At 39.6% G+C, this 12,176-nt stretch overlaps 1 protein-coding gene and 1 long non-coding RNA gene across 3 annotated transcripts; both read right to left on the bottom strand.

Moving 5' to 3' along the window:
• Positions 1–478: 478 nt before the first annotated feature.
• LOC128450341 (uncharacterized) lies at positions 479–3,229 on the bottom strand. Of its 2 annotated transcripts, XR_008339983.1 has the most exons (5): positions 3,096–3,229; positions 2,505–2,687; positions 1,607–1,885; positions 891–1,038; positions 479–660 (listed from the first exon to the last, which is right to left on the bottom strand). It is a non-coding gene; the product is annotated as an uncharacterized LOC128450341 (long non-coding RNA). The 2 variants fall into 2 exon arrangements; XR_008339982.1 differs by lacking the exons at positions 479–660; positions 891–1,038 and having other exon boundaries at positions 1,069–1,885.
• Positions 3,230–4,912: 1,683 nt separating this feature from the next.
• LOC128450336 (phospholipase A and acyltransferase 1) lies at positions 4,913–10,380 on the bottom strand. Its single transcript, XM_053433743.1, has 6 exons — positions 10,223–10,380; positions 8,900–9,002; positions 8,506–8,765; positions 7,033–7,135; positions 6,639–6,898; positions 4,913–5,769 (listed from the first exon to the last, which is right to left on the bottom strand). Exons 1-6 carry the CDS (start codon positions 10,232–10,234, stop codon positions 5,695–5,697), a joined length of 813 nt encoding a protein of 270 aa, XP_053289718.1. The 5' UTR covers positions 10,235–10,380; the 3' UTR covers positions 4,913–5,694.
• Positions 10,381–12,176: the final 1,796 nt, after the last annotated feature.

Genomic DNA, 12,176 nt, shown 5'->3' with positions numbered 1-12,176 from the left:
CTTATCAGATTGCATTGTGAAACATCTGGGTCACCTAATTTTAGTGTAAAGAAGAAGGTGAACTCTTGACTAATGACTAATTTTGCACTGAAACACAAACTTGATGTTACACATCTTAAACAATATGATATGGGCGCCACTTAGACAACCAGACCCGTGTGCTTTGCTGTGACTATAAATGACTGGAACCTCAGATAAAGAAAGTTATTTTCTGACTTCCATAACTGAGGCATTCTCTACAGAATGTAATGTGCCCATTCTACTTCAGATCCATTGAATCATTGTGTGTTTATGTTGCTTAAAGCAGAGCATTCACTGCTTTAATGTAATCAGCATCTTATCTGACAATATCATGGTGTAGAAGTGCAAGGAAATACCAATATGTTATGATCAATGTAATTTATTGTGCACAAACATTACATTAAGGCATCTGCTGGAAATGTTATGATCAACAATTCTCATGCAAAAAATACTTTAAAAACTACACAAATAGTGTTTTGGAGAGGGGGGTTTCAGAGGGAGGGGGCAGCTCTGGAGAAAGGTCTGTCAATCCAGGTCTGCTGCTTGGTGTGATGGAGACATGAGGTTAGCATCAGGAGCGGAGGCTGCAGGAGGGACCGTGGAGCTGAGGCACACCTGTACTGCTTCTCTTGAGAAGAACTGAAGGACACAAACAAACCATAGTGTTAAATTATGAAGATGGTTCCCTCTGATTTTTTTTTAACATAAACGTCAGACAGGCCACTAAAAACTAAAAATGCTGAAGCTAACAGCTACCACACAGCAAGCTAATGCCTTCCTAAGGCTGCCAGGGAGTAGCATGAGTAGCCTTGTAGCAAGAGAGTGTAGCTAATCACAGCCCTCACAGTTCTTCATCAGTGGAGAAGTACCTCGCCATGTTTTCATCTTCAGAGGAGTCATCCAAAGACTGTGCTGCTGTTCCAGAATATGTCAGGCCCGCTGCAGCCTGCTGGGCTTGAACTCTGAGCACGCAGTGTAGGCCCTCACGTCCCGTCTCAGTAAATGCATCAGTACTGCCTGAGAATATATGATAAAAGACAAAAACCTCTCAATTGTGCGTTTGTGTGTATGTATACATACACACATACAAGGCTTTCTTTTCTACAGAAATATTTTTCCTGAGTTGATGACTCTGCTTATTGCCATCTAGAATGTGAAACCAAATATATTTTTTGGTGTACCCATACAAGATGTCCAATGTAACACCAATAAAATCCAATCTACTACACTACGGTTTTAATGCCTCTGCAACAGCGAGTCGCCGGAGGCATAACTGCATGTTTTCGGATTGTCTAACTTTGTATTTGTCTTAAAGTAAAAAGGTCAAGGCCACACTGACCTCATCTTATGGTTTCAGTTGTCAAGAGATACAGTGTCATTTATATGAGAGAAAATATGTAGAAATATGTAGACGGACACTGCTCTGGTTAGCGGAGTCATACAACGCAGTGCGATAATTCTAGTGTAGTTTTTTTGTAATAAATGGGTTATCTATTTTTACAATCTACAAAAAGTTATCTATACATTTGGTCACAGAATGTTACACAAATAAATTGGCATTAAAGTTGGCATCTTGCTGTCTCACCAGTCTGACGATGCAGCTGAAGCGTCCATCAAGGGCTTTCTGCAGGTAATTTGGATTGTTTGTTTCTTTTGACGAGGAGAATAACATGAATTCATACCGATATCAGTTTACAATCAAACCTTTTTGTGTTAACCTTGTTTAAACAGAGTCAAAGGACATTGTACAACAATGACACATATTTTTCCACAGTACCTGTCGTTCACTACTGAACTTCTGACACCCATTACTGGACTGTGTCTTCCTGTAGAGTGGTGATGTTCTCAACGTTCTTTTCACAGTCTGTCAAAACAAAATTAGAGTTACAAATGTTAATGCCCCACAACCCATTGCAGATACGGTTGTATTTGCACACCACATCGGATCAAAACAAAACTGCAGTCTGTGAAACAAGCAGTTTTGGTAGATATAAGGGAAATGCTAATATTTCTACATGAAACATATTCAGTCCCTTAAGCAAAATAACAATGATGGCAGGCCGCAACCTCGATGCCTTCGTCTGCTTTGCTTACAGACTAGTTTGCGGAGTCTCGTGCTGCCGCCCACTGACCGATACATCATCGCTCTTTTCTGAAACTAATGAAGGCAAATTCACACATGTAGACAGAAATAAACAGTATAAATTAAAAGGTGTAAATATTGCTAACATTATGTTTGATGGGGGTCATCATTATACATAACAGAGGAAAACTTTGCACATGTATTCCTTAAATTTACTTGACTTCCTGTGGAAAAAGTTGTTTTCCCAGTTAAACAATCACAGCAGGGAAGCATGATTGATCAAAATTCTTTCAGTGTGATATTAACTTGTATTTCAGCAAGTGTACTTTGGGGATTTAATAAAAATGTATATTTGGCAAATTATATAAAATGTTTTTTCTGGTATGTAACTTAAAAGTACCTCTTTAATGGTAGGATCATTTCTCTCCCTCATCTTCCTCGTGGTACGTGGATGATGGTAGTGGGCTCAACCCGGCTTCTCTTTCTCTCCAGGCTGCCCTTCCTGCTCTTCATCAAGCAAAACAAACTGTTTGGTCCAAGTTGTTGACGTTAATGAAACTCCTGTAGCTTCACTTGGATCCTCCTTGATTAAAAAACAGAACATAGCAATTGTTTTATAAAATGAATCGCAACTCCATAACATGGAAACATTATTGTCATAGTGCATACTATACATTAAACCAAATTGACCTGATATTGTGGAGTAATGGTAGACAAATACACTCCTTATTAATCTAAAGCATTCATAAATCAAATTCATGTTTATATTTATATTGTAGCGTCCCTCAATGATGAGCTAAGCGTCTTGAACTGCTTTCAACAACCATGTATTCACCTCCCAGGTAGCACAGGCTACCGTGGGCTGAAGCATGTGGCTAACAATGGCGTATTAGCTGATGAACAGCGTCCATAGTGTGGATTGACGGACTCTCTCCGCACTCGGACTGTAAACCTAGATCGTAACGATCTTTAAAAACAATAAACTACTTACCTGACAGAAGGAAGATGACATCGTGGTCTTCCAAGCGCGCCGTGTTTATGACGCAGCCCCGAGTTAAAGGGCTGGTTGTTTACAAATAGGGTTTTTACGACAGCCACACGTCATGTCCGCTCGCGCACTCGGTCCGCTCGCGCACTCGGGCCGCTCGGCTCGCGCCGCTCGGGCCGCTCGGCTCGCGCCACTCGGGCCGGTCGCGCACTCGGGCCGGCCTCGGTATAAACAGACTCGCATGATCCTTCTCATTAGAGATGTAATCTAGCCTCAAATATTACTATTATATAACATGAATAACATTCACGATCACTGAAGGACACCACGCAGGGACTGTGATTTAAACACCAAGCTGCGCCCGTGGTGCCATGGCAACCATCATAGCAACGATAAAAACATGCGTGATAACTATTAAAATATTTATCATAAGCACGAACTGGCTGAAGACTGTGGAAGCAAAGACCACATTTCTCGCTAGAAATGGTGTCAGAATGTATTTTTATGCCCAAACTAAGTTACAAAATTATATTTTTATCTGAAAAAACAAGGAATCTCCGCCATGTTTTCCTCTCCGCAGACGGGAGCTTGAGAGTCACGTGACGTGAGAACACGCCAATGCAAAACAATGGGAGGACTAAATGTTACCATCTCACAATCTGAGAGGCCAGATTGTGAGATGGTAACGTCGGTCCAAGTGGACCAACGTTACCATTGAACATTTTCTGATGAGACTGGGTTGACGAGTAACACAACTGGGCTTTACAATTATACTAGGCTAAGCAAAGACTGCTTATTGATTCTGTGTGATGTTTATAAGTTTGATTTGTGTTGCTGTGGTATCTTGGTTTTAAGTTATTTGAAAGTTAATGTTAGTCATGTTATGCTCTTCACAGTCTTTCCTTGCATGCATCTAGTATCTTTCTCTAATTTGGCACCAACACACACACCAGCATATCTCCCCCCCACATCTCTCTGACACTGACTACAGGTTGTAAACATTCCACAGGGGGGAAGCCGTTATCTTTGGAGTGGCCAGCCACCATTTTGAAAGCACACAGACAAACACACACACACACACACCCTCACATACACATCTTCATATAGTAAGTACATCTTTAGTAATTTGGGGTTGTATATTTTATTATCTCCACAATAAATAATAATACATCTTTTCTTTAACAAATGTTTTTTCATTAATGCTGCATAAGTGTGATTATTTTCAACCTCTACACTGTCAAGAACTCTATATCCTTCAACTTAGCTAACTATCTATCTGGTAATTCTGGTTATAGTTATTCATTTAATTGTTAATCAGAATTCTAAATTTGTAGTTAGTACTTTTTTTAGACTAAATCAATGAATTGGCTATCTTTTCACTTCCTTTGAAGGGTGGTGCCCCGAGGTAACTTTAATCAATTAAAGTTATTATTTAATATAATATTAAAATTCAATATTTTATTTTAACAGCGGAATTTATTGAATGCTGAAAGGCACACCATTTAATGGTATCACGTTTGATGCGTTATTGCACAGCAGTACTGAGGTGTCAGCGAATCACAGCCAGAGGATCAGATCTTATTTTAAGGAAGGCGTCCAAACTGGGAGAGCTGTAAGTTTCACTTCTCCCCAGCTCCTCGTTGAGAGCTTGAAACAGGAAGGCCTCAATCAGAGCAGCACTGGGATCCCATCGTCCTTTTAGCTCTGCAGGATGTTTTGAAAGAAACAAATCTAACATCCTTTTATTTTCCTGCAAAGTTCAGATACGCGTTTCAAAAGCAACAAAACACAACGTGTTGAAATAAAAAACACATCCATCGTTGGGAAGATAGTTTTCATTTAATTATACTTTGATTATTGCATTAAAAATATAATGAAGAATTGATCAATACGCAATAAATTAGTGGGATGAGAAAATAGAAACATGTGATAAATGTCTTTGCTAAATATATATTTTAAATGAGGAAAATCATTTTCACTGAAGAAATTTATCTTAAATTGTGTTTTATTGCAAATAAATTGTGTTCAAATGATTATTTGATCCTTTTAAAAAGTGAAGAATTACATGAAAGACAAAGAAAAATCCCTCACATCAAATCACATTACATTTCAATTAGCTGATGCTTTTATCCAAAGCAACAATAAGAGCATCAACCATGAGAGAACAAACCCAGAGCAACAAGAATCAAGTACAATTTGATTGAATAAAGCCAAACTACAAAGTTCTATATGTAAGTGTTATGTAAGTGCTACTAGATATATAGAGGTGCTACTAAACAGATATAGAAGTATATATTGTTTATCTTTTATCCAAGGTGAAGTCTGAAGAGATGTGCCTTGAGTCTAATCATCCAGATGATTTAATGCCTCATTGTCTTATCTGATTCAAGTCAAGTCTTTCAACTGTGTTGAAACCCTTTTCTCTCCAGATTGCACAAGTGAAATCGTTTATTACATTTTTTTAAATCATAATCACTGTCAGCTACATACCAACATTCATTGTTGCCAGTGTTTGTTCTTGTTTTATTCTTGTTGTCTTCCTCTTCCTCTTAACTGCTGGAACGACTGCGAATCAGAGCTGCACAGACTGCAAGTTCCCCAACTACTTGGATAAGTATGAGGCTCCAACGCCTGAGGTGGAAACAATTGATATGCCTGTGGTAACAGCTCCCTGAACCTGCGAGAGACAAGATCAGACAAACCGTTATTTTATAAACAATTGACAAACTGAAGTTCAAAACATTTTGATATTTTTCATTTAAATATTATCTGGATGTGTAGAATGTCACTCAGTAAATCTCTGACACAGTCCCTAATTATTGTATACTCAATTTCTGCCAATCGATCCTTTCACCTAAATCTTACACACTGGACCTTTAATGACTGTGAGATGGTTGGTGTAACATTCTGGATTATTATGTATACGACACAGTGAAGGTGACAGATGAACCCAGTGATTAAAGAGTTTGTTCATCTTCCTGCAGTGTTTGAAATATCATAATGGAGAAAATAAAGATTAAATAAATAAATAGATAAATAGATAAAAAGATAAAGAGATAAAGGGCTCAATTAAATGAGTTTTAACTACATCTGTTCTGCTGTGATTAGAGTTGAAATGTTTCAGAAGATTATTTACTCTATTATAAATCATGTACTGATTCATTCTGTTCACATGGCATCTGAGTTTATTATGAACATGATTGTTTCATAATGTAAAGATGTGGTTTCCCTGTGGGCTGCAAAAACTGAACTAAACAAACTAAACTTTACCTGATTAAACCTGTTGATAAAACAGATTTAACAAACAAAAGATGTATTTTCAACTTTATTGATCTGTATTTCCTCTGCAATAGCCTTTCAGAATATTTATATTTCTGTCGAGGGTCAGTTAGCGGAGCATTCAAGACCATGACTCACTTTGTGGAGAAAACAGAAAGGAAGAATCGTCTACTGTCAATCGCCTTTTAAAAAACACAACGTCTACACACAAATTTTTTGATGTGGAAGAGTTAACGAGGTTAAGGAACACAACAGTTAGATACACACCTGACGAGACTCTGCCTTGCCGTATCGCATCTCGGTAGCAAAGTGCTCACAGTTGTTAGTGACAAGGTCGTACTGCAGCTCACTGCCCACCATCGCACAGGCCTCCTTCACTATGATGGAAGGATCACGAGGCTTGTACTTTTTATCCAGCAGATTGTTGACCTTGTAACGGTCATCGCCGACCACTTTGGAAAACTTTTCTTGCAATACTATTCCGGGGCTGCTGCTCAGACTCACCGACGAGCCAGATGACTGACCACCTGTGTGTTTTATTGAAAAGACAAACAGGAAGAACATTGTGGCAAAGAAAGAGGAAAGGAGGAAGGTGCCATCATGAAATACACGTCATGTCCATGTGATATTCTAACATGAATATAGTTATCACTTCACTCACCCTCTGTACCGAAATGAACCACTTCTTGTCCTCCGATGTAGACGGCCCAGTGCTGATAGCCCTTACGAAAGATCTCGATCAGGTCTCCTTTATTTCCTTTACACTAAAAAGAACCATGAAAATACAAATATGAATAATAAAGTGGACATGTAGTCAATGTGAATGTGCAGTGATCAAAGTGCTCTTCATCGTGGCTTCATGTTGTGTTTGTTTGTGTTCACGAGCACGAGGGTCATACGAGGACACAGCCCTGCCACAGGTTGACGTATGAAAGAAACTCGACTAATGAATCAGGACTTGGAGGAAAGTTCACTGGAGACGTTTTCACACCTAAAAGTCTGAAACCAACATTGTTTCCATTTGATCTGTTTAGATTTGGTTTCACATTGTAATTCATGGAGCACACCATCCTGGTTTAAATTCGAAAGTTCAAACTCCAAACATGGTTTGGTTTTCACTTTACCAACAAACCGAACCATGTTTCAGTTTGACCCTGAACACCTGCTTTGGTCATAGGAACATTTCACAACTGATATTTAAGTCAAAGGGTCCGGACCAAACAAACAAGGTGTGAAAGTGTCTTTAGAAACTAACCTGTTGTGGTTATTGTACAGATAATTTCAAACATGCCTGAAAATGATAACAATCGATAACAAACTTAAGTTAAAGTTAACATTTATTTATTTATTATGTCAACTTTTTGACCGGATTTATATTACATTTCTCTCTCTCTCTCTCTCTTTCTCTCTCTCTCTCTCTCTCTCTCTCTCTCTGCTCCTTTTGTTTCTGAAATGCTCTGATCAGTCATTATATATTTTCTCCTTTGTTGGATCTGTTTTTGTCTTTGTTCAGGTTCGATTCTGTTCAGTTACATTTGGTTAAAGTTTATAAAACTTAGGTTCTGTTCAGTCGGCCCCTTATGGACCAGAACTTTGTATTTTGTTCACTTTTAGTTAAATAAAACCCTTTATTGTTGAAAACCATTCACAATATTTATATTCCTCTCGAGGTTCATTTTAATCGTGTCAAGTCATTTCACGCTCTACATATTTGCTTTATTTTGCTTTATTTATATTCATATTTATTTAAAGTAGAGTTTAAAATTAAACAGTATGATATCAAGCCTCATTTACATTTTATGGCATAAGGGTTTGATAACGACACCATAGGAATATATATCAGCTGATGTATTAGTATCAGAAATGTTTTATATCCCCAATATCAGTATCTCCACTACATGCACTTCAGATAACTATTATGAATCCTGTCTCTTTGATTCTTTTGAGTCATATCAGAGTTGTAGAGAGAGCTTCTCAGTTAGCGGAGCGTTCAAGACCATGACTCACTTTGTGGAGAAAACAGAAAAGAAGACTCGTCTACTGTCAATCGCCTTTTAACAAACACAACATCTACACACTAATTCTGCTGTGGAAGAGTTAACGAGGTTAACGAACACAACAGTTAGATACACACCTGCTGAGACCCTGCCTCGCCGTATCGCATCTCGGTAGCAAAGTGTTCACTGTTGTAAGTGACAAAGTTGTACTGTGGCTCACTGCCCACCATTGCACAGGCCTCCTTCACTATGACAGAGGGATCACGAGCCTTACGGCTTTTATCCAGCAGATTGTTGATCTGGTAACGGTGATTGCCGACCACATTGGCGAGCTTCTCACGCTTCACTTTTCCAGTGCTGCTGCCCAGATTTGCTGACGAGCCAGATGACTGACCACCTGTGTGTTTAAGAGAAAAGACAAACAGGAAGAACAGGGAGGCAAAGAAAGAGGAAAGGAGGAAGGAGCCATCATGAAATACACGTCATGTCCATGTGATATTCTAACATGAATATAGTTATCACTTCACTCACCATCTGTAGTGAAATGAACCACTTCATTTCCTCCGATGTAGACGGCCCAGTGCTGATAGGGCCCACGGTTGATCTCTATCAGGTCTCCTTTATTTCCTTTAAACTAAAAAGAAACATCAAAATACAAATATAAATAACAAAGTGTACATGTAGTCAATGTGAATGTGCAGTGATCAAAGTGCTCTTCATCGTGTCTTCATGTTGTATTTGTTTGTGTTCACGAGCACGAGGGTCATACGAGGACACAGCCCTGCCACAGGTTGACGTACGAAAGAAACTCGACTAATGAATCAGGACTTGGAGGAAAGTTCACTGGAGTCGTTTTCACACCTAAAAGTCTGAAACCAACATTGTTTCCATTTGATCTGTTTAGTTTTGGTTTCACATTGTGATTCATGGAGCGCACTAAACATCTGTCAGAGATACGTACGTCCTGTGGTCATCAGCTTCGTGGACTGAGACCAACCTTCACTTGACATTGATTAGATTGTAGACAACATGTGTTTCTAACATCCACGTGTTCAGGTGCTGTATTCACCAAGTGGTTTGAATAAAGTGCACGTGAAAAAAGGTTGTGTTTCGTTTGATGGGAGAAAACTAATGAACCCGTTGATTTCATTAGTTTGTTGGAACTCCATCATCATTTAGATTTTACTCTCACAAAATGAACGTCCTTGTCGTTCAAGCAATAAATCATCAGAGGTGAAGACAACAAGAAGTTCTGTTGAAGTTGTGAAGAAGTTGAGGCAGCATTAAATCAGAAAGTCCAAACTCTGCAGTTCTCTTTCACTTTCTCTTTCTTTGTCTCTTTTCTTAGTTTGCTCCTTTTGTTTCTGAAGTGCTCTGATCAGTCATTATATATTTTCCCCTTTGTTGGATCTGTTTTTGTCTTTGTTCAGGTTCGATTCTGTTCAGTTACATTTGATTAAAGTTTATAAAACTTACGTTCTCTTCAGTCTACCCCTTATGGACCAGAACTCTGTAATTTGTTCACTTTTATCTAAATAAATCAGTTTATTGTTAAAAAGCAGCCGTGATCAAACACTTCATCCTGTTTATTCTGGTTTCTGTTGTCAACTCTTTGATAGAATCACATTTTAAAGCTGCATTAAAATACTAATGTTGTATTTTACTCATATGTGAAAAACTTTGCACACATTACATGAACAACCTCAAAGTGAAGTTTGTTGATATATTTCAATCTTCACCTATTTATGACATCATGTCTGTGCCTTCACCTTTCCACACACAAAGAACAATTAAAACTGTTTCACTCTAAAGGGACAAAGACTAAATTTAACTAATGAGCAGCAGGAGACTCACCGTTTGCGCCATGTCTTCAGCTCTTCGTCTCTCAGCTTCTGACGCAGAGTGTGTGTAAACACTGGACTACTGCAGATAAAGAACCTGTATAACCTGCCTGCACGGCCCAAATGAAACAATACTTTACTAGGGAGGGCTAAGTTTAATTGCTCACGAATTGTACAGCAGGTGCGTTCAGGTTTCGACCATTTGTGACGCTGTGAGAAAACATTTGCACGACGTAAGTGTGGCAAGCGAAGTGAAGTTTAGTGATTGACTAGTCTAATTTAACATTTAAAAAATCCAATCACGAAGGAGTCAACAACACCACCCTGGAATATTAATCCAGGGAGTATTGATTACTTCCAACCAATATTAACAATAAGTCAATCAGGTTCATTATACTATAGAGCGTGAGATGTGGTTCTATCCAACAATAATATTTTTTATTTCAAATCACAGTTTTTGTAAAAGAGCCATCACACCATTCACATGTAAGGGTGGGGGGGGGGGGGTGGCGCCGGGATCTAGGGCTGAGGCTTAACAGTGTAGAGGCAGGCTGGTGAAAGAGGAGGGGCATCCCTATGAGAGTCACCAGGATCACACATGCACACACATCCTCACGCACACACACACAACAGTGGAAAACCAGATTGGGGGTGAAGAGCACACAGGAGGAAGACAACACCACAGGAAACACCAGCCTCCACCAGAGAGCTTGAAACAGGAAGGCTTCAATAAGAGCTACACTGGGATCCCGTCGTCCTTTTACATCTGCAGGATGTTTTGAGAGATCCCCCCCCACACACACACACTGAGATCACTGCTGCTGTGCTTTGTATGAAAAGCAGCTGTAATACAGTTAGTCCTGCTCCCGGGCCAAGAGACACTTGAACTATCACAGCGAATCGAGACCTCATCACCAAAAGCTCCTCGTCTTTGTCTGCAGCTTCTACGTGCTCGGCTTCTCTTTTTCATCCTGCAGTATTTTGTCCTGTGTTAGAAACCTCATCAACACACCCACTCTGTACAGCAGTGACATGTTCCTGCTGTATTCTCACGTGGACTCACTCTGACCTCATCTGGAGCTCTGAGGAGCAGGCAGGAAAAACTCTAGAACAATATCTGGAGTTCAGGGGATGAAAGCAGAAAAAACTGTAATACAATCGAGGAACGAGACAATTTCCAGGTAACTTTCTTCTCCTTGTGTCTCTCAGTCCTTCATTCTGATGTCATTCTCTAACTCATATCCTTTTATTCCTTCACTCCATCATGACCTCCTTCCTTCTCACGCTTCTACCTTTGACCTTTGACCTTCCTTGCTGAACTCTGCAGCATGTGTGTGCAAGGTTTAATCAGAGCTCCGAGGCAGAAAGCAGAGCTCTCATCCTGCACTGGTTTCATCGTCTACCCCCCCCCCCCCCCCCTCCTCAACCTCCACGCTCACTGCAGGTTGAGACAGGGCCCTGGTCATTGAGAGTCTAATGCCTTCCTCTTTTTCATGTCTTTTTAAAGTATCGACTGGTTGTGCGTCCGCAGCTCGATCCTCGTCTGAGAGAGGAGGGAGATATCGTGGAGAGCGAGATGCTTGGTCAGTGATTTGCAGACTTTTCCCTCATCGAGTCTTAAAAAGAAGAAAACCAGTTGAACCAGGTGAGAACGATGTTCAGGCGTTCAGGAAGTTGTGGCGGTGGCTGGGGCGTGGCAGCCGGTTGGCAGAGAGACACTCGCATGGGGTTCAGCTGAGATTCCTTTAAAAGCTCAATCACAAGGTAACAAGGTGAAGTCACTTACAGGGCAAGAGATAAACATGCATGATTAATTATTAACTATTGAAATTGTTTGCATGAAATGATACCAAAAGGTTTCAGATGTGAACTTGTGAAGTCACTACATAATTAATAATAAAAGACATTTTCCCTTTTGTCTTTCATTTATATGAAATTAAATGTATTTGATACAATCATCGTTTAAA

Source organism: Pleuronectes platessa, chromosome 11 (assembly GCF_947347685.1).
Source record: "Pleuronectes platessa chromosome 11, fPlePla1.1, whole genome shotgun sequence".
Classification (NCBI taxonomy): domain Eukaryota; kingdom Metazoa; phylum Chordata; class Actinopteri; order Pleuronectiformes; family Pleuronectidae; genus Pleuronectes; species Pleuronectes platessa.
The sequence above is the reverse complement of the archived record's forward strand: the minus strand, read 5'-3'. Positions and strand labels throughout refer to the sequence as shown.

Bases quoted from the DNA above. Each gene is read 5' to 3' on its own strand.
- LOC128450336 (XM_053433743.1), bottom strand. The intron at 7,136-8,505 runs GTGTGTATCTAA...GGTTCTTTTTAG, and splicing joins GCGAGGCAGGGTCTCAGCAG to TGTAAAGGAAATAAAGGAGA. The intron at 6,899-7,032 runs GTGAGTGAAGTG...TAAAACACACAG, and splicing joins GGTTCATTTCGGTACAGAGG to GTGGTCAGTCATCTGGCTCG.